At 31.5% G+C, this 21,012-nt stretch overlaps 3 protein-coding genes and 1 non-coding gene across 4 annotated transcripts; 1 reads left to right on the forward strand and 3 right to left on the reverse strand.

The window, feature by feature from the left end:
- The first annotated feature begins 3,027 nt into the window (after window positions 1-3,027).
- On the forward strand, window positions 3,028-6,679 carry LOC107027993 (NAC domain-containing protein 100-like). The gene is made up of 3 exons (XM_015229044.2): window positions 3,028-3,457; window positions 4,722-5,005; window positions 5,952-6,679. Exons 1-3 carry the CDS (start codon window positions 3,289-3,291, stop codon window positions 6,399-6,401), a joined length of 903 nt encoding a protein of 300 aa, XP_015084530.1. The 5' UTR covers window positions 3,028-3,288; the 3' UTR covers window positions 6,402-6,679.
- A 303-nt stretch (window positions 6,680-6,982) lies between these two features.
- TRNAL-AAG lies at window positions 6,983-7,063 on the reverse strand. The gene has a single exon. It is a non-coding gene; the product is annotated as a tRNA-Leu (tRNA).
- An 853-nt stretch (window positions 7,064-7,916) lies between these two features.
- Window positions 7,917-15,895, reverse strand: LOC107026662 (polyamine-modulated factor 1-binding protein 1-like). Its single transcript, XM_015227707.2, has 14 exons — window positions 15,485-15,895; window positions 13,048-13,175; window positions 12,750-12,935; window positions 11,981-12,049; window positions 11,834-11,890; window positions 11,419-11,472; window positions 11,222-11,272; window positions 11,043-11,105; window positions 9,951-10,115; window positions 9,704-9,859; window positions 9,413-9,493; window positions 9,244-9,305; window positions 9,006-9,145; window positions 7,917-8,165 (listed from the first exon to the last, which is right to left on the reverse strand). The coding sequence occupies exons 1-13, from the start codon at window positions 15,660-15,662 to the stop codon at window positions 9,064-9,066; spliced, it is 1,332 nt and encodes a 443-aa protein (XP_015083193.1). The 5' UTR covers window positions 15,663-15,895; the 3' UTR covers window positions 7,917-8,165; window positions 9,006-9,063.
- Window positions 15,896-17,077: 1,182 nt separating this feature from the next.
- Window positions 17,078-19,925, reverse strand: LOC107028861 (40S ribosomal protein S6-like). The gene is made up of 6 exons (XM_015230085.2): window positions 19,841-19,925; window positions 19,686-19,750; window positions 18,342-18,399; window positions 18,140-18,248; window positions 17,743-18,015; window positions 17,078-17,619 (listed from the first exon to the last, which is right to left on the reverse strand). The coding sequence occupies exons 1-6, from the start codon at window positions 19,844-19,846 to the stop codon at window positions 17,381-17,383; spliced, it is 750 nt and encodes a 249-aa protein (XP_015085571.1). The 5' UTR covers window positions 19,847-19,925; the 3' UTR covers window positions 17,078-17,380.
- Window positions 19,926-21,012: the final 1,087 nt, after the last annotated feature.

A 21,012-nucleotide genomic window follows, 5' to 3' on the forward strand; every position in this document is an offset into this window, starting at 1 on the left:
TGTAATTGCTTTCTTCTTAATTAAAGATTTTGAATTCTCACCTGGGGTAAGAAATTTTTTGAAAATAAGGAACGTTTTTCCCCAATTTGGGCCGCCCTCGCGACATGAATTCTTATATATCAATTTCCAAGATAAATATCGAACACCAGATAAAAAACTCAAAAAAACCTACCTTTGAATTTTAGAATTCACGTGCACTACTTTTCTAGAGTAACACGAAACCCTAATTTAATTGTTGACACAATTACTTGTAAGACTTAACATAATTCTACAACCATAACAAAATGTAATATATACAATGCATAATAGGATGATCATGACTATAGAATAAGATATATATTACTAGAAAAACACTTGCACGCGTTTACGTTATAATCCTGAATTTTGATCGATAAGTTTGTAACGTTGTTACAAATATATAATATATAAAAATAAAGTCGATCGGTTATATATGGATATGTGCATCAATACTTATTAATAATATATACTCCTTCCGTTTAAAAAAGAATGACCCTATTTCCTTTTTAGTATGTTTAAAAAAGAATGACCCCTTTCCTTTTTTAGCAACGCTCTAACTTTAACTTTTCACGTGGCATGTTTAAGACCACAAGATTAAAGGGCATTTTGGTACATTTGACATAACTTTAATTTAAAATCACAAGATTAAAAAGTCTTTTTTTCTTCTTAAACTCCGTTTCAAGTTAAACTAGATCATCATTTTTAAAACGAAGAAAGTATTAAAGTACTTTGAAGTATGATACAAGTAATATATACAACAATCTTCTAGGAAACTAATCTTGTTATTTTCACCTAAATTGTCGATTAGGACACAAATTAAAATAAACCATAGTTTAGGGTTTGAATGTCAAGATTAATGTAGTAGACTAGTTTCAAAATGTAATGGATATAAAAATATAACTTAGAGTCTTAGACGCGTTTACGTCATAATCCTGTTAAATTTATATGAGTATCGTGACATATAACATAAAAGTATAAGTTGGTATCAATATATAGTTGTAATTTTAGTTAGAAATTTTGATATTTAATTGAATGTTTCAAAAAACAAAGGAAATTATATAACAAAGAATATTCTTTGTTGTTATGGTCCTAATATAAAGTCAAAATTATGTCTAGCAAAAGGGGCAAAGAAATTTTAAACACATTGATAATTGAACCTAGTAGTTAATTAATTTTTTAAAAATTCATTTAGTTTATGAGAAAATAAGTTTGCGTGTTGATATTAAACATTAAGTTTGTTGCATATAATAATATGGAGATAGTTGATAAGATTTTATATTGAATTTTTTGCCTAACGCTCGACAATAATAACAATATATTTAGTATGCTTTTATAATATTATCTAAGAAGTATGAGACGTACATAAATTTTATCTACCTATCTTATGTAAGGTAAAGAAACTATTTTCATTCTCAAAACTTAAACTTAAAAAAGATATAAGAAAAAAATCTACGATGAAAATACCAAAATCCTTGAAAGTGATGCATAATCCCTCCTTTCTATATTAATTTAAGTTTTGAGCTTCTTTTTTTTCTTCAAATTAACTTAACTTTTCAATCTTCAAGACTATTTTTAAAATATTCTTCCAATTTTACCCTTTAAGTAAGTATTGGAATTAGTTATTATAATGAATGTTTAGTTATTTTTGACAATAATTAATTTAAGGGTAAAAATAGAAAATTATATTCAATTTATGTCCTAACCTACTTTTCTTAAAGGGTGTGAGATACCTCAAAGTTTAAGTTAATATGGAACGGAGGGAGTATATAATTAGAGCCGTCAAAATGGATTTAACCCATGGGGCCAGTCAAACCCAACCCATAATTAGGGTAGGTTGTGATATGAGTTTTCAAGCTCATTTTAAACTAGCATAAGTCCAGCCCATGTAAGCCCTTGGCTCTTGAGGCTTGATCGAGGTCGGACCATGGGCCAAAATTTTTTTATTAAAGGGTAACTTACAATAATCTTACAAGTATATAATCTAATTACTTAAATACACGCTATGTAGTAATATTATGAATTTTACTAAATTTTTATACGTCCAGATACATGTATCTCGGAATATATGAACTCAAAATTAGGTTAATCTTTTCTAGATACACTCTATCCAAGTAGATTTCTATGTATCTAGGGTACATAGACAAATCTCACGTCCTCGCCTCCCTACCATCTTGCTTGTCACTCTCTTATCTCGCTCGTGTGTTTGATATGCGAGATATATGCTAATTACACTAGATTTTTGCTAGTGTTATTGAAACAGCACCACTGTTTGTCATATTTAATTTGAAAATCTTCTCATTTTCTTGATGCTATAGAATTATAAATTTGAAAAGAAAAAAAGACGGGCTAGCCCACCGCAGCCCTCCGCCCTTCTAAGGTTGGATAGAATTGAACGTTTTCAGGCCCTACCAAATGAAGGGACGTCCTGCATTAGCCCTTCAAATTCCTTTGCCCAGGAGACTTGGGGCTGGGTGACCCTTTTTGACTACAACTTGTACATGAGGATTAATAGTCCAATAAAAATCACATTTAGGAACAGTCCAATTAAAAAAAAACAACAAAATATTCATACAAATTTTAGTGTATATTATACACTTTTTAATACATTAAATATACACACTACTTTCAATTTTTTCAATAGTAAAAGTGATTTACTAAGATAATAACTACTTAATTTAGTCACAATCATTTAAAAAATTAACTCTCGACCGATACATCTATCGATCGACACACAACTTGCTCAACATCTCAAGCGGCCGTTTCTCATTTTATCCTCAACATGTGTACTACTACTTGAACCTTCTTGTAAATGTGATCATTGAAATCTTATATCACCGCACATTCATCTTACCATCCACGTCTCTCAAATATTATCAATTAATATTTGTACAACCGTGTACCTCAAGACCCATAGTAGGTGAGAGCTTCTAATACACACTTAAAACCATTTCCTACTTCTTTAAATTCTCAAGCAAGAAACACTTTCTCAAACCTAAACTTTTAGCTAAAATTTTTTACACAAATCCCAAGAAATTTCATTTTTCTTTAGACAAGATATCATACAACCAATTAAAGAAAATATATATTTCTTGCAACATATAGCAAATAACAAACTTTATTTATTATATATTATACCTAGCTAGGGTTTTCCTCTTTTTGGATAACCTATTTAGGGTTTTTTCATCAATTTGACAACATTTTTTTTTTCAAATTTATGTATTAGGGTTTCATTTTAGAAACACAAATATATAAATAATTTGAGAAAAAAAAATGGAAGAAGTGAAAGAAGAAACTCAATTACCACCAGGATTTAGATTTCATCCAACAGATGAAGAGCTTATAACATATTATTTAGTGAACAAAATAAATGATGCTAATTTTACTGGAAGAGCTATTGCTGATGTTGATCTAAACAAATCTGAGCCATGGGATCTTCCAGGTAATACTAAACTTCAAAAATTCTTTTTTTCGAGACGTATGTACAATTTAATTAAACTCATACGAGTCAGGAGTAACATGTAGTTTATGCTCGCGTGTCAAAAGAGTATTGAACTCAAACTTGTAATTTTCTTGAATTTAGATGTATCTAGTCCATGTAGGGCAAAGTTACATCGATGGATCCAGGATTTGAACTTTTTATTATGAGTTCTATTATATCACGTCTAATTTACCAGGATCGAATTATATTATTTGTACTTACTTAATGGATCTTTTTGCAACACAAGAGTATAAATAGTTTTAATTAAGCCAAAGTTATTTTGTTAGATTTGTATGTCCAAAGGGGTTCAACTGAATCTCCTTAACCGAAAACTTATGGTAGGTATGTAAGCTAGGTCAAAAAAAATACTTTTTTTGTGTATATATAAAATTGTTGAATCTTCTCGATATTCGGAAAAATAAAAGGATTTATTTATAAATATTGTATATCAGTAAATTGTTAAAAAATAGTTTGTGTTTTTTTTCTTCTTGAATTTATTGAAAACCCTAAAAAAAAAATTGTGTATCATTATGAGAAATTTCCAGAGAAGTGATTGATGTATAAACATAAGAGAACAATTTTTGGATCTTTCCCTCTACTTTACATATTTTTGTTTTTATTTTCATTTTGTTATGCAGTTATAAGCTATTATAAAAATTAAATACCTTCATTAAAATTTGTAATATTAATAAAATAAGAGTTAATTAGGTTAAGTATCTTCTAAACTATCACTATTTCACGAATTTCATACTTAAATTATTGGATTCATTAAAATTCCCCCTAGTGGAATATGACATGATACTTGAATATCACCAGAGAACGAGCTAGGTGGGGGTTCGTGGGTTTCGACGAACCCAAATTTTTTTGTCATAGACCCTGTATTTTTACTAGAAAATCAAAAAAATATATATGTATATTTACTTGTGAACCCAATTCAGTGATAAAGAAGTGATTATGAAACGCCCGAACTCTTAATCCTGACTTCACCTCTAAATATCACGCTCCAATAGCTCCCTAAATTATCATTTTTTTTTTGTAAATTTCATACGTAAACTATGGTATGTCACTTTTTAGTAGTGTGATAGTTAGGGTACCATGAATATCGTAAGAAAAGATGACAGTTCAAATGTGTTTTTTTACTATTATCTCAATTAATTATATATATAGTTGTTTAATCCATCATTTTATTTAATTAACTTTTTTTTTTGTGTAAATTAAATTACAGGAAAAGCAAAAATGGGAGGAAAAGAATGGTATTTTTTCAGTCTACGTGATAGAAAATATCCAACAGGAGTAAGAACAAATAGAGCAACAAATAGTGGATATTGGAAAACTACTGGAAAAGATAAAGAAATATTTAATAGCAAAAATAATAATAATAATTCAGAATTAATTGGGATGAAAAAAACATTAGTTTTCTACAAAGGAAGAGCACCAAGAGGTGAAAAATCAAATTGGGTCATGCATGAATATAGAATTCGATCCAAATCTTCTTATAAAACAAACAAGGTATGTATATATCCTCATGAATTTATCGATTAATTATTATTCGTAGTTACATGATCAGAGTTAACATGAGAGTTTTCTATCTATCGTTAATCCATTGTTTTCTATGTGATACGATAGATGATTGTATGCTAGATTAATATTTATCATCGCACTCTATTTTTAACATTTATCGAGCATATCTAAGCGAAAAATTGAAAGAAAAAAAATTCATTACATGAACCATACAACCAAAGATTGTTTTGTATTTTATATATTTATATTAATAATTGTCGGTGCATATAAGTTGAATCTATTAGATATTTTTCCTTTCTATTAAATTTTATGTCCTTCATGTTTAATATGTTTTGAAATTTATTAAAACTTATTTAATTTGTTGTAATTTTTTTTTTTGTGAAATTGAAATCCCTTTGGGATATATATATATATATATATATATATTAAAAAGTTACCTAAGTCATTCAAGTTAACTATTATGTGTGGTTTTGGATTATCTATTAATTATAAAGAAGTCTTTTTAAACCCTAGATATTAAAATTTATTCATTTAAATAAAGTCATGCATGTGTAAAGAATTTATACATTATGAGTGTAATTTAATTATTATTGCAAGTTATCTTTGCCTTTGTTTTTCAACATATTAGCTAAATTTCACTTATTATGAGCATTTACATGCACATTTTTTGTGATCTTTTCGAAAACTTTAGAATATAAAAGTCCTTTACATTATTGTCAGTCTATAGAAACTAAACTCGTTTGGTAAACCTAAATACATACTCATATGGTTTGTCTGGCTTTTTATTTTTTTCTTCATGTGATTAATTGACGTATTATGATCAATTACCTGTCGTTGTCTTTTAGATGACTCGATAATAATTTATTTTACACTATCAACATATATATAGAAAAATTATTTAAACTCTAACATGCTATTATACTCTATTTTGCAGCAAGATGAATGGGTGGTTTGTAGAATTTTCCAAAAGAGTGTAGGATTGAAGAAGTACCCTACTAGCCAATATTCAAGGGCAACATATTCTCTCAACAACACTCAAAATAATGCATCAATAATGTCATCACAAATGATGCAATTACCTCATGATCATCAAGGGTTCCAATTTGCAATGGGAAGAAATAATAATAATAATAATAATTACATGAATAATCATGGTCATGAAATTCAAGATGTTAATAATAGGGTTATATTTCAAAGTGGTTCATCAAATATGATCAACAATTTCCCAACACAACCCCAAATGAGTTACAATATTACAAGTTATGGAGGTGAAATGAATAATGCAAATACAAGTTATGGAGGTGAAATGAATAATGCAAATACTATGAATAGTGGTGTCATGGACCATTGTGTTGATTTACACAACTATTGGACTACTTATTGATCAAGAAGAAGCCACTTTTTTAGGCCTTGTATTTGGAAATATTAATGTTAATTAGATTTTATGTAAGTTTGGCACTAGTGTTATAATTAATTTCTTCTAATTAAGAAACAAATTATGTTGTAATGTTTATTTAGGAGTGTTAATTAGTACTTTTGTGGCAAAGCCACTTAGAGTTTGAATGAATGACTTTGTAGTTTTATTGAATAATCTTTGTGTAATACAATAACTAACATATCAAGTGTTGTTTTATATGTAAGGTTTAAAGAGAGTCTGTTATATTTATAGTTTGTCTTTATCATTTTAGTATCAGAAAGGTTGATTATGATGGATACTCGGCTTAAAAAAAGAAACAGTATAAATCACTCACAAATAATTTCGGAAATAAAAAAAGAAAAGTAAAAACCACTCATAAATAATTTCAAAAATAAAAAAAATATAAACCACTCACGAATAATTTCAGAAATAGAAAAAAATAATTAAAAAGAAACCGTATAAACCATTCACAAATAATTTCGGAAATAAAAATAAAAGAAGTAAAAGTCGCTCACAAATAATTTCGGAAATAGAACAAAAAAAATTCATGTTGAGAGTGGGATTTGAACCCACGCCCTTTCGGACCAGAACCTTAATCTGGCGCCTTAGACCAACTCGGCCATCTCAACACTTAATAATTATTTGACTTAAATCTTATATTAACTGTTTTTCTAAAAAAATAAAAATAAATTATGGAACATTAAAATAGGTTTAACTAATAAAAGAAATTGGATACAAAATTTAGAAGTGAAAAGGTCATTATTGAAAATCGTAAATATTTATCGAAAGTCATTAATGTTACTATGGTACATATATGAAGAGGGATACAAATTGATTTTACGAGGGATACAAATTAATTTTATGTGCCTACTTTTTGTCAAACAAATGATACAAACATAAAACAAGAATATGAAGTTTCTTTCTCTTGACTAATCAACTTAACAATGGCAAAATTTTAAGCAAAAACCTTACCAGGACTTGATATGTCGTGAATATTCTATAAAGTGGAGAGTCTCAACAAAATCACAACATACAAACAACTTTTTTGATATTTTTATGATGATAGTATTCTGGTCAGCTTACATACACCTCAACTATTCGATCGATTACCTATCACATCCCACAAACACAAAATATGCGGTAATTCTAGGCCGAAGCAATTAACCTATTTTACCAAGATCTTTGATTGCTTGAGAATAGATCAAGGCAAGAACCAAGACCATGTAATCGAAAAAATATGAACTTTAACCTAAGAGAAATATGTTGAACTAATAATACAACACCAAGACACTCGGTATAACTCCACAAGTGGAATCTAGAGAAGGTAGAGTAATATATACGCACACCTTAACCCTATCTCGTGGAGATAGAAAGGTCATTTCCAAGTGACCCTCGACTTAAGTGCATCAAATCAAAATAGTTGTGAACGAGGAAATACGACAATGAGGAAAACATGGCAACATGTTGGATTGATAATAATAATAATAATACTAATAATAATTAATAATACATAAATAATAAAACTATGACTATCCAAAGCCAAAGCTGTGATACACCAACACAATTTTTCAAACATATAGTTTATGTATCTCCATTTCTTTGGCCTTAATACACAACCCAAAAATGAAAAAAAAAAAAAAACCTAAGGCAAGAGCTTCATAAACAAGCAAAAAATATAATTTGTAGTGGGACTAAAAGCTCCATATGCTCAGGGAGTAAAGGACAACCAATCTGCAACAAGAAAACACATACCATATTTCAGATTTCAGATTAAGACATCAAGCAGTAAAGGGAAAGAATGTGAGTACATATTTTACAGCAATGAAAAAAGGCTTTATACTCTCTCCGTCCCAATTGTTCGGTATTGTTTGACTGGGCACGGAGTTTAAGAAATAAAGACTGTCTTTTGAAACTAGTGGTGTAAAACCAGCCGCAGACAATTTGACCGGCAATAGATCATCTCATGAAGAGTAAAATGAAATTTTAAAGTTGAATGGTTTCCAAAGACATTCTTTTTGGGACAGACTAAACAGAAAAGTGTGTCACGTAAATTGGGATACAGAGTCTAGTGTTTGGCTTCATTCCCGTGACAGTATAAACTAAAACGATAAAGATCACTATATATAGGGGTAATTTGCATTTAAAAGGACAAAGCTATTTGGATGTGCAGCTCTAGAGTTGCTATAATTATCTCTAAGTCGATACATCGCAATATCTTATGGTGTATGCTGGCCTCTCAAGTGCATGGTATCTAGATTTTATCACGATCCACGACGTAAATCATATATTGAGATTTCTAAAACCTTTTTAATAACCTTCCTCCTTTATAATCTTGAATTTTCTTTTGTTTTTTCGGTCTGAAGCAGCACTTAGAATGGGGTGTATGAGCGCAAAAACACATTATTAAGAATCACCAAGAGGAAACCGAACCAAGCTACCGTCAACAGCTAATGATTTTTGAACTTATCACCGTAAATTTTATCTGTACCTTATAACATGGGGCAAAGGAAATACATATCCAATGCAAGACGGCTATCCATACATTAAAAAGGGAATAGCAGAAAGTGATACCTGTGAACTATTACAGTGTGCCTCAGTTTCGATAAAAAGAAGTCTAACTTCCTTTGCTCTACATGTCTGCATGTCCCCTCTTGGCCTTACGGCGTGAATTGGGTGAAGTAACATTGTGATCAGATTCCTTTGCCTTTGTACTGCAACATACAATTTAAGAAAGACAACAATGAGCCTCACACATTGCACAATGATAATCTCTACGTAAGGAAATGAGGGACAGATTAGATGTACTGACCAGAAGATGGCAGATAAGAATTTGAACAGAATTATAATGGGCAAAGCCAACAATGCTGAGGCCTATAGCACATAAAACCAACCAAGTTTACGTTTATCAGATATAAAATTGGAGGAAAAAGTGGAGACGTAAAGGACTGAGTAAATAAAATACGCAAACAGATACATACAGCAAACCAAATCAGCTCCTTTGTTGCGAGAGATTTTGTAAGGTCATGATTCTCCAGTGTTTCTTTGACTGTGCCTTGAAGCTTCACAGGATATGAGACGACGTTTTTCAAATGGTGAACCCAAAATTCAATATAATACTATAAACAATATATGCATTAATCTAATAGAGGCATTTACTTCAACCAGATAAATTAGAAAAGAAAATCAAACCATAGTTGTCTTATCAAACTTATCGAACATATGCCTGAGATCATACTTCAGGGGTTAATGTCTCAATTACTTTCTGATACCTGATTATGGTATGTAGTTGCAGACTCGAGGAACTTCCCATAATGATGAACTGCCACCTCTGTATATGGCTTGGCAGCAACACGAACTTTTTCAACATGTGGTTTTGCAGCAGCAGCAACATCATCAATGTATGGCTTGCTGAATTTCTTAATTCTCTGTCAGAAAACTTTTCTCAGCACTATGTATTCATAAATGCATGACAAAATCGGGAAAATGTTTTTTCTTAAACAGAGTTGGGAATGCTACCTGAACATGAGGAGTAGCTAGTTCTTGAACCTTGAGAATATGTGGAGTTATGGCACCTTTAGATGTCTTGTAAATTTCAAGAGCTCTTGTAGTTAGCAATTGTACATGTGGCTCAGCAGTAGTGGAAATCACCAACCACTTTTCCTTTGCAACTGGTATCCATTGCTTCAAACAGTAGAGCAGCACAATTAGAGTCAACGCATACCCCGACTTGATAGCTAAGACACTCGGGAAAACTAATACATATTGAATAATGTATAACTCAGACAAATGAACCTCCATCAAAAAGAGACTATTGAATATCCTACACAATTTAACAGCCACCCTTGTCACTATTTAGCCTCTTCGTATTTCTAAAGGAACTTTCTCCAGAAAGATCTTTTTTTGTGTGTGAGATAAACGTGATGTCCGGGCCCAGCTTTCTCGCACCTCAACTAATACCACGGGATACCTGCCACCTCCCACCAAGGCTATCTCCAGAAAGATTTCTTAATAATCTACTACCTTAGCAGACAAGGTTTTACCTCACAAGGAATGAGAAAACTTCGGCAGGTACATTAACACTTGTTTCTCTAAAGCAATAGGGATTTCAAACAAATATAGTAGTTCGTTGAAGTCAACTAGCTTAGCACGCGAGATTTAGCCTCGCAAGAACAAATAGCTCAAGGATAGATTTGTATGATTACTTGTGGATTTAAAATCAATCTAGGTTCCATTTCGAGAGAATTTCTCAATTTTGAATAAGAAGGCAACAATATGTGCAAATACTCACATCCTTGCCAACTGCAGTTGGACTTGCCATAAAATATAGTTAAAACAACTATGGTCAACCCCAAACAAGTAGAAGTTGGCTATATGAATCCTCACAAACCATGTCGCTCCGTTTAAGATCATCCAAGGCCAATATTATACAAATTAAAAAAAAATGTTCTAGTAGTTATAATGATAATAAATCAAAAAATAAAAACTATGGCAATGTAAAATAAAGAAATAACTTCTTTCAAGGTCATGAAAATGTTTGAATATAAGTGCATGAAACAATCTTATAAGAAAGGAAGATGTTGAACATTTATAATGCAAAGTTAGGCTTACTGTTTTGATTGTTTCCACATGTGGTGCAGCCCATGTTTCAGCTAGGGCCTTCTTTTCAGTAGCCTGAAAAGCAAATAGAGAGATAAACAGGTTACACTGGCTACTTGGACAAGCATCCATTAATAACACTAGCACATGGTCTAATCGGATATCAAACAGACAAGAAACAGAAGAGTGACCTTCTGTATCACTATGTCCATAGCAGGTTTTCCGTGCTTCTCCAAAAGAAACTGCAGTTCACAATACGATAAGAAATCCGTGTAGAATCATGACTCATGTTACATGAAATTCTTTTATTGTTATTCATATTACACATAGTTACTACTACTACAGTAGAAGTTTTGCTAAGAAAAACACGGATTGTTGCTCCAAATACCTGTACATGAGTCAACTGAACTGCAAGCCAAGGTGGTAGCCATGCACCATGCACCTGAATTTTCAGAAAAGAAAAACTCATATTTCCAGGCATGCAAGGAAGATTCATTGAAATCAAACTACATCAAGGTGCAAACATGGAAATAAGGCAACAATAAAGGAAAATCAAATAAACATACTTATAATACAAAACCTATTTGGCTGAAATACTTTGACTTCCGTCTTTCAATTAAGTTATAACATAAAGTGGGTATTCCAGGAAAAGAGGCATTAGTTTTCAAAAGGACTGAAAAGGAAAGTAAGACAAACAAATTGAAACAGAAGGAGTAGAAATTATGGCCTCTCAAGAAGAATACAGTTTGGCGCATTCACATGATAAGATGCATACAGCTCAAGCATACACCAAGTAATTATACCTCTCCAAGCTGCTGAGCTTTTGACGTGGCTTCAGATCTAGCTCTAATCATTTCCTCCTGAAAAAAGAGTATAGGAGAGGTATTAGAAATTGTATCCAACCATACAAATTTCAAAAGTTTGGAGTTGTGTCTTTATCAAGAGCATGCCTCAGCAATCTGAAGAGCCCGTTCAGTTTTTCTTAATTTTGCCTCCTGCTCATCAACGGTCTTTTGAAGCTGCATAAACACAAAAGAATGTGGAATGGCATCTTATAATTAAGGCTTAGTACTGCAGGTACCAAGAAAAATACTAAATTGCAGCTGCATGCAAGAGATGGAAGATTAAGCATTCACACGATGAAGAGTACTTCTAGTCATTTCTAAAGTGTAGATCAAGTCTAGTTAACGGCAAAAAGAAAATCAACTTCTGAAACCAGCAAATGATAGTTTAAATTACTAAATTACTTGGTCAGCCATGAAGTTTTTTGGTATCTAATATTATATTTACCTCTTAAGGTTCTCCATGGAATTTCATCCCATACATTATTAGTTAGGATGAACTCATCCTGTATAGAACTCCTTTTCCTAGTTTTACTTCTTTGGAGAGGAGGGAGGGGATGATTGAATTCCATTAATAGCCATACTCTTGCAGTATACAGTCATAAATAAAAATGCACCGACTCAAGCATCTACAATCAGCTATACCATACAACAATCAAGTCTTAGTGATGGGCAGCAGACCTAAAACATCTAGAAAGGAAACATCTTTTGAAAGCGTACCCATAACTCTTGTTGAAACTTAAGCTGAAGTGCAACATGTGAAAAACATCATTCTCAAAAAGAGTTTGGATATGGTCAGGAGAACATAATTTATGATGATGGAAAAATTGTAGACAAGTTAATATTATGTGGTAAAGGTAACCACTGAGAAACTTACCTTCTCAACTTTTGAATTTAATTCAGTGAGTCTCTTCTCTGCTTCATTTATCTGGGTTCCCAACTCTTTTTTCTCTTTATGCTTCATATCAACTTCCTTTTTTAGTGTCTCAACTAGCTTTTCTAGTTGATCAACTCGAGCATTAGCCTTTTTAACTTTCTCCTCAGCATCCAATGAACCTTTTTCCTGAGAAAACAAATAATTGGAACTTTAAGAATCTGTGTCATAGAAACATTATTCAGACATCTTAGTTAGTGTAAAATTGCAAACACTTGTATGAAGAAGTTAGTCGACTCACTTGGAGAGAAGATATTTGGGCTAGCAATGAAGCAATTGACTCTGACTTCTCTTTTATCATTTCCTCCTTGCTAGCAATGACTTCATCCTTCTTTTTCAGTTCCGTGGCAGTGTCCTTCACATTTGATTCTTCAAAAGCAAAAACATTTTAGAGGACATGGTAGATGACTAATAATCACATTCTTAGGGGGCAAAAATTCTCAATCAAGAATATTTAAGGAACAGCTCCCTATTGCTTAAGACAACATCTTACTGCAGACAAATATGACTACTTCTAACATTCTGTTTTATCTCTGGATACCACTATAGATAACTTAATTGGCATATCAAGAAAGTATAAAGGAGATGATATATTTATAAGGATGTAATGATATCTCTTTTAGCTATATTCTTTTTCCAACCGCTTTCTCAATAAAATATTGCCAGAGAGGTAATGTCACCCGTCTTTATACTACATCAGTTGAAAATTCTATCTTCAGTGGGTTAATTCTCCTTAAATACGACATATCTTAAGCTCTTTAATTACTATTGATGCTCCCTCAAATAATAGCATATAATTCTGTATAGGGTGTGAAGAAAGGATGTCAGTGAGAAATGGAAAATTGGAATTTGCCGCTTCATTTATCTAAAAGTAAAAACCAATGAGAGAACTAGCTCTATGTATATGATGTCAAAACTTCATAACCAATTTAGTGGCACAGTATGTAAAGCAGTGGATTTCTGTTAGACGATACATCTAATTGAAGCAATAGTTTTTATCTACTGTTCCTTCACTTCCTACAGCAAAGACCAAAATACATGGTATTAAAATCATAGATAGTTCTACCCAAAGGACAAAAGTACATAGCATAGAACACCAAAGAGAAGAGATGCATCGAACATTAATAAGCTGAAGCAGCAGGTACATGACAATATAGTTTACTTGGACATGTGGAGATATCCATATTTATAAGTTTGTGATTTCTTCAGGGATCAAAATTAGCTCTGACATACAACTTTTAGATTTGACTTCAATCTAGCCATTTCTCCACCGTGTTTGAACAATATAAGTAATTGAAGAAAGTTACTTTACATTTCTTAATCCTGTAATCTTGTATCACAGACTTCTGTCTTCAAATCCAGTTCAACGTTAACTCAATTCCCAAAAGATAAAAACTTTAATCAGTCTACCAATTAAATCATCAAGTTAATATCTCAAGAGTCCCTTGCATCACTAGATTTGAAGATTAAGGGTAGTTCCCTATGCCTCGAAAACAGTTTCCCCATAAAAAATTCCTTTTATGATTTCATTTTCCCCTATTTGTTTGCCTTGGAATATGGACAAGGGCACATGCTCGGCAGAATCCAATAGCTTAGGCTCAAACTTCGTATTTGTGTTAAAAAGAATCATTTAATATGGCATATAATCTATCCAGATAGTGATTCAAAACCCAAAAAAAGATAAAAATCATGACTCTGCCTATATTTCTAAATATGGAAAGTTGCTTTCCACCAGAGGAAACAAATTACCTATACCACTTATGAGAAGACATCATTTTCTTTTATAAAGATCCCATCTGATACTGTACACCACTTGTTTTAACCAACTCATAGATATCATTACCAATCATTAATACAACAAAATATACTACCAAAACATTATCATCATTATACTATCTTCCACCAAACAAAGGAAAATGATCTCCTATGCAAAACATTTTCAACTGCACCTTAAAAAGCTAGCCTTTTGATCAAGTAATCCACATATAAATCCTAAAATTCACACTTTCCCAAACACCCACAAGAAAAAAGAATCATAAACTAAACAAAACAATGCAACCAAAACAATAGAATATGATCCTCCAATGCAAAACATTTTCAAATGCACCTTAAAGGTCCAGTCTTTCAATCAAGTAATCCAAACATGAATTCAAGAAACACACTTTCCAAAACACCCACAAGAAAAAAGAATCATAAACAAAATAAACAGTGGAATGTGATCCTCCAATGCAGAACATTTTCAAATGCAACTTAAAGGTCCAGTCTTTCAATCAAATAATCCACACAGAAACTCAATAAACACACTTTCCCAAACACCCACAAGATAAAAGAATCATAATAAACTAAACAAAACAGTGGAATATGATCCTCCAATGCAGAACATTTTCAAATGCGGCTTAAAGGTCCAGTCTTTCAATCAAATAATCCACACAAAAACTCAATAAACACACTTTCCCAAACACCCACAAGATAAAAGAATCATAATAAACTAAACAAAACAGTGGAATATGATCCTCCAATGCAGAACATTTTCAAAAATGCACCTGAAAGGTCCAGTCTTTCAATCAAATAATCCACACAGAAACTCAATAAACACACTTTCCAAAACACCCACAAGAAAAAAGAATCATAAACTACACAAAGCCACAACAAAAAAGTGAAAATTTTATAAATCTAACCCAAAGATTGGATCTTGGACTTAAGATTGTCCAACTCTGCAGAAGTGGAAACATGGGATTCAACCACTTCCACTTCATCATCCACAGATTTAACCTCAGCTTCAGCTTTGATCTGTGTAAATATTAGTGCAATAAAAAACAATAAAGTGAAGAAAATTAGCCTCATTGATGATGCCATTACAAACCCACAGCTTAAAAAAAATGAGCTTTTCTGGGGGTTTTAATTAGGAAATCTATCCAAAGATATGAACTTTTTTGGGTTTCTAAAGCAAATCTTGTTCGGATTTTCCAAGAATGAGCATCTTCACAAAGGTTATAAACACAAATATAAGGAAATAAATTTGATTATGATGAAGTTATTCTTTGTTGTAGTAGTATTATAGTGTATATTATATTGTTTGGGTAGTTGGTTTCTTGATTTTATGGTACATGGCTGGCAATTAATGTTGGAATATTAAGATTTTTATTATTTTTTTATTCAAGGTTTGATATTCGTATTAATACTTTTAAGTTTTGACTTTTGTTATTTGTTACGGTTTGTGTATATTACTTTTTCCATTCGTTTACTTGTTAAACTTTGACTAAGTACACTTATTAAAAAAATAATAATTGATATAGTATGTTTATTATTTTACTTGTATTAATTAATAAAGTTTTAACATATTTACGTATTACATTTTCAACGTTAACTTAATAATAATAAATTGAGGGTATAAAAAAAAGAAAAAAAATTGTGTTTCCTTGATTTGTCAAAAGTTATAAGTACAAAGGGAATTCAAATTAGAAATGTTTAACAAGTAAATAGGGAGGAGAGTATCCTTAAGCCCCCACATCGATTTTCTATTAGTTGTCAGGTTTTTTTTACTATCTTTTTTTTTAGTTTTTATTACTATTTTGATTTACTTCACTTGAATCGAGAGTCTTTTAAAATTGTACTTTTCACTATTGTTGTAATATTTATATTCATAATAGAGCTCGACTAATCAAAATTCAGGATAGGGCCATTTAGGAATTAAGTTTCTTATATAAGAACAATTTTATATTCATAATTTACTATAAAAAATTCTAATTAAGAAAGAAACAACTTCATTCCGTTGACGTTTGATCGGTGGAATCTCCAAGACCCTGGGATCTTGATGATGTCAAAATTGAACTAAGGTACAAGTAACCATGCTTAATGTACAATTCTGAGCAACCTAATTTAGTCTTTTATTATTATTAGGCAAGTCAGCTCAACTGCTCAAGTACACCATAATTGACTTTATAAACCTTTTTTTATCAACCTTTGGGACCTCATGATGTGGGGTATTTTATTTTGATACTTTTATTTAACTTGCATATAATTTTCAACAGTAATTAACGTGTACTAAATTTTTATAAAAATATTAGTGTACTTCCCCTGATTTCAATTAATCTGACTAATATGATCACTTTTACACAATTATAGATATTTTATAGCACAAAGTTCTATTTACTAAATCTAACCCAAAACATGCATAAACTAACAAGCTGGGAGTTCAATTAAGTGCAAGAACACAAGAACAAATAAAAATGACCAAGTTAGAAAGCCACAACATCCAGACAGATGACAAGTTTCGAAATTGTAAGGTCTTCAACCTCAATATAGTTTAGAAGACAGATGAAAAATACATTAATGTCAGATAAGTAAACAAAAAGAAACTAATCAATATCAAGAAAAACATAAAACAGCTGATCCTTGTATGTGGAACATGAAAGATAATTGTATGTGGCAACTCTATCAGACCAAAGTATTGCCTAAGAACACTAGAAATGACAAATACTGCGTAAGACATCCAGAAACAACTATTAAGAATCAGACCAAAAAAATAGCAGGAATTAGATCCTACTCATCGTCATTTTTCCTCCCCACAGAACTTAAGCGGCAATAGATGGCTTAGATGCTGCAGAGAGTCTAGACCTCTTCTTAGCCAAACTCTCACTACGTCTTTCTCTTTGTTCCTTCAACCTACTAGCAAGAAGCTTCTGATAATCAGCTGCCTCTGACTTAGCCTTGGCGATTCTCTTCTTCTTGTCAGCAATTCTCGCTCTCTTTCTTTGTAATGTCAGGGGTGTCACTAACCTCTGAATCTTAGGAGCTTTGCTCGCATTTTTACCTGTCCCACAGAAGATCACAACAGTTAGCTAGTTCAAGGTTTCCACATCAGAAAGCACAAACAAGAAGTATTGAATAAAATGCAAACACTAACGAGACAGTAGCTACGAGAGTAACAACTAACCAGTTTTGGTGGTGAAATTTCTGCGGTAAGTGTTGACATACTTCCTGACATCATCTTCCTTGGAAAGATTGAAGAGCTTTCTGATCTTGGAAGCCCTTTTGGGTCCTCTCATCCTTGGCTTTTCAGTGTCGGTCAGTCCAGGCAGATCATTCTCCCCCTTCTTAACAATAACCAGGTTCAAAACAGAAAGATCAGGGCTGACAATGCATCCACGGACAGACTTCCTTCTGCGCTCTCCATTTCGCCTACCATAACCACGGAAGCAAGGAGTACCTGTTTCATGTGTAAGCATTTAGATACATATATAACAGCTTCTTTTTTTATATAGATCTTAAAATAACAGCTTTTGATGAAAAGAAACATTTAGGTGTGCCCATAAAGCTCATTCTAAACATACCTCTGTAGAGCAAAAGGCGAACACGGCCAGGAGTTAACACTCCCTGCTTCATTGGGAACCCTTGCTTGTCACATCCTCCCATTATCTTGAAAACGTAACCCTTGAACTCCTGTCAATTAAAAATAACAATTATGGAAAAGTGTAAACAAGAATAGCATGATCTCCAACCAAAAGCTACAGAGTAAGGAGAACAGAAGCCTACCTCACCCAAAGAATCTCCGCTAACTTCCTGGGAGATCCTTTTGTCAAAGAAAGCTCGACTGCATTTAAAGAATTCAGCTTAGATTTTATGAATACATTAATGTTGACAAACTAAACTGCACATGCATGCTCAAAAAAACCACAGAGGCTGCTTACATAAATCCATCACTCGACAGCTATAAAGCTAAGTAAAACAATTACAACTATAACACCACCACTACACTGCCTCAATACCAAACTAAGTTATGGTTGTCTACAAATTCTCTTTATATCATTCCGCTCCATCTTAGGTCATGCCATTCCAAATACACCAAGGCTCAATCCCAAACTAGTTATGATAGGCTAAGAATCCTCTATACATTCATTCCACTCTATCTAAAGTCATTTCATTCCAACTACTAATTATTTTTCTCAAGAGACAGAATTTTGCATGGGCTTTAGAGACATATTAAGAGCCGTATAAAACTAAATCCTCTAAATCACACACTACTCCTTCCAGTCTAGCTGTAACCTCCACCAACATTCAAAAGCAAACATAACTCAATTAATCACAGTAAATATGAATTTCACTTTTTTCCGGAATAGCAGACAACATTAGTTCATTGCTGCATTTCCTCATTCAAAACTAGTTTGATTTGATACCCTTGAGCCAAGGGTCTTCGGCTAACAGCCTATCAAACTCCTTGAGGTAATGGTAAGGTTTGCATACACCCTATAATTGAAGCCGATTTGCTTTATAAAAAGAAGATATCAATGAACTTCTATGAAATGGTTTCACGGGATTCAGCCAATTGTCTTGATCGTGGAATATCATTGAGAAATAGGAATCCGGGTTATCAAAGGATTTCCTGCGATTATTTCTAGTATGGAATGAGTCAATCATCCACTTTGGTATCTTATTGAACAAAAATGGTGATATTGTTCCTCCATTGATCAAGAATTTCGATTTTTGGGAAGTATCATGATCGTCCAATAAGAAGGGTTTCAATTTTTTCAAATGAACAATTCTCATATACTGCAGTTGAAGCCTGAAGGATTACACTTAATACGTTATGGTATTGCTTTCGACAATAACATAAATCAACCAATCAATTGAAGTACAATACTGACTTCAATTCCAAACTCATAGCAATAAACTACAAACATTCATAGCTCAATTTAGGCCATTTCATTCCAACGAAGCAAAAAAATTCATCTTTTAAGATCTCACGCTTACACTAACAATTTCGTTCATTTACAAGGATCTCACATCAATACAAACATACAATCACAACAAATTCTAATTAATTCCATCTCAATAACAAAAGTAGGCAAAATTCAAAAAAAAAAAACTATGTTATCTTACAGTTTCTGATCATCATCGATTTCAAGCTTTTTCTGGCACCCAGTGGTGGGATTCGCAATGTTGAACTGCAAAATACATTACAAAACACAAAATTAGTTCCATTATTACACTGAAAAACACACAATTATGGTGAAAATAATGGTTTAGTGAGTAACCTTCATCTTCGGTTGGAGGCCGTGAAGACGATGAAGTGTTCAAATACACTTGGCCTCTATTTGCGATTAGGGTTTTTTTTTCGAAAACGAACGTTTCGGGTTTTATATAAATTAGGTGAAATTGGGCTTAGTATTGGGCCCTTACCAATGGGCTTAATTTTGGGGGCCTAATCGACTGGGCCTTCTTTTCTTTTTCTATTGTTTACTAATATTTTCAAAAAATTATTTGTATTATAAAAATAGGAAAAATTACATGAACGGATACATTTTAATAAATAATTACTGATTTTAGCAATACTTTTTATTTATTATCATTTATAGTAATATTATGTTAAATTGCAATACGTATTAAAAGTGAATTATATATGCAATATATTTGAATTATAGTTGTTTTTAAAAATATATTATGTTTGTTTGATAAAAATTTGACACATTGTATTAAAAGTATATTAAAATGTGGGATAAATGAATTATCTATCATTAAAATTTGTATTATATGTAAATAAAAAATTATTCTTTGTAATAAGAATTAAACTTTTATTATAAATGAATTAAAAGTGATCAAGTGAAAAAGAAATATTATTGCTATAAATGGTAAATATTTTTTTATTATAGTATATTTATGTAAGTTTCCCAAAAAATATATGGTATATTTTAGATATAAATAGTTTATACCATTTATATTTATATTCATATTTAATAAGTATTTTTTTTTTTTACGAATAAAACTTTTAAAATTATAGCTTATATCATGAATATTTATCCCAATTTATATTATATAATAATAATTTGGTCTTTTTATAAATTATGTTTATACCATAAAATACATGATATATTTTAGATGCTACTGTTGTGTAACTATTAAAAACAAAATGAATACGATTTTTCGTGATTTGTTGAGTGTTGATGATTATTGTTTTGTCTCGAATCTTAATTGTTCAAAGATTACTAAGTTTAGGACAAATGAAAAGAATTACTTGATTTTTTTATCTCTATTAAATTTTAAACTCAAAATCATAAATTCTCAATCAGTTTATTGACTATTATACTCTCGTTTATAATAATGTACTTTAAAAAAAAAAAGAAATTAGTCAAACTTATGACGCATACTATTAAGATGTTACTAATATTACTTTAATATGCATTATTCAAATTTATCTTTTTCTTTGTCT

The sequence above is a fragment of the Solanum pennellii genome, chromosome 8, assembly GCF_001406875.1.
Source record: "Solanum pennellii chromosome 8, SPENNV200".
NCBI classification, from domain to species: Eukaryota; Viridiplantae; Streptophyta; class Magnoliopsida; order Solanales; family Solanaceae; genus Solanum; species Solanum pennellii.

Coding starts and splice junctions, on each gene's coding strand:
- LOC107028861 (XM_015230085.2), bottom strand. Junction 18,400..19,685: donor ATCGATGATGATCAGAAACT/GTAAGATAACAT, acceptor CTTTAAATGCAG/TCGAGCTTTCTTTGACAAAA. Junction 17,620..17,742: donor AAATTTCACCACCAAAACTG/GTTAGTTGTTAC, acceptor TCTGTGGGACAG/GTAAAAATGCGAGCAAAGCT.
- LOC107026662 (XM_015227707.2), bottom strand. CDS start 15,662: ATGGCATCATCAATGAGGCTAATTTTCTTCACTTTATTGTTTTTTATT. Junction 13,176..15,484: donor GTCCAAGATCCAATCTTTGG/GTTAGATTTATA, acceptor TTGCTTTTGAAG/AATCAAATGTGAAGGACACT. Junction 11,891..11,980: donor GGGCTCTTCAGATTGCTGAG/GCATGCTCTTGA, acceptor CTCTTTTTTCAG/GAGGAAATGATTAGAGCTAG.
- LOC107027993 (XM_015229044.2), top strand. CDS start 3,289: ATGGAAGAAGTGAAAGAAGAAACTCAATTACCACCAGGATTTAGATTT. Junction 3,458..4,721: donor TGAGCCATGGGATCTTCCAG/GTAATACTAAAC, acceptor ATTAAATTACAG/GAAAAGCAAAAATGGGAGGA. Junction 5,006..5,951: donor CTTCTTATAAAACAAACAAG/GTATGTATATAT, acceptor TCTATTTTGCAG/CAAGATGAATGGGTGGTTTG.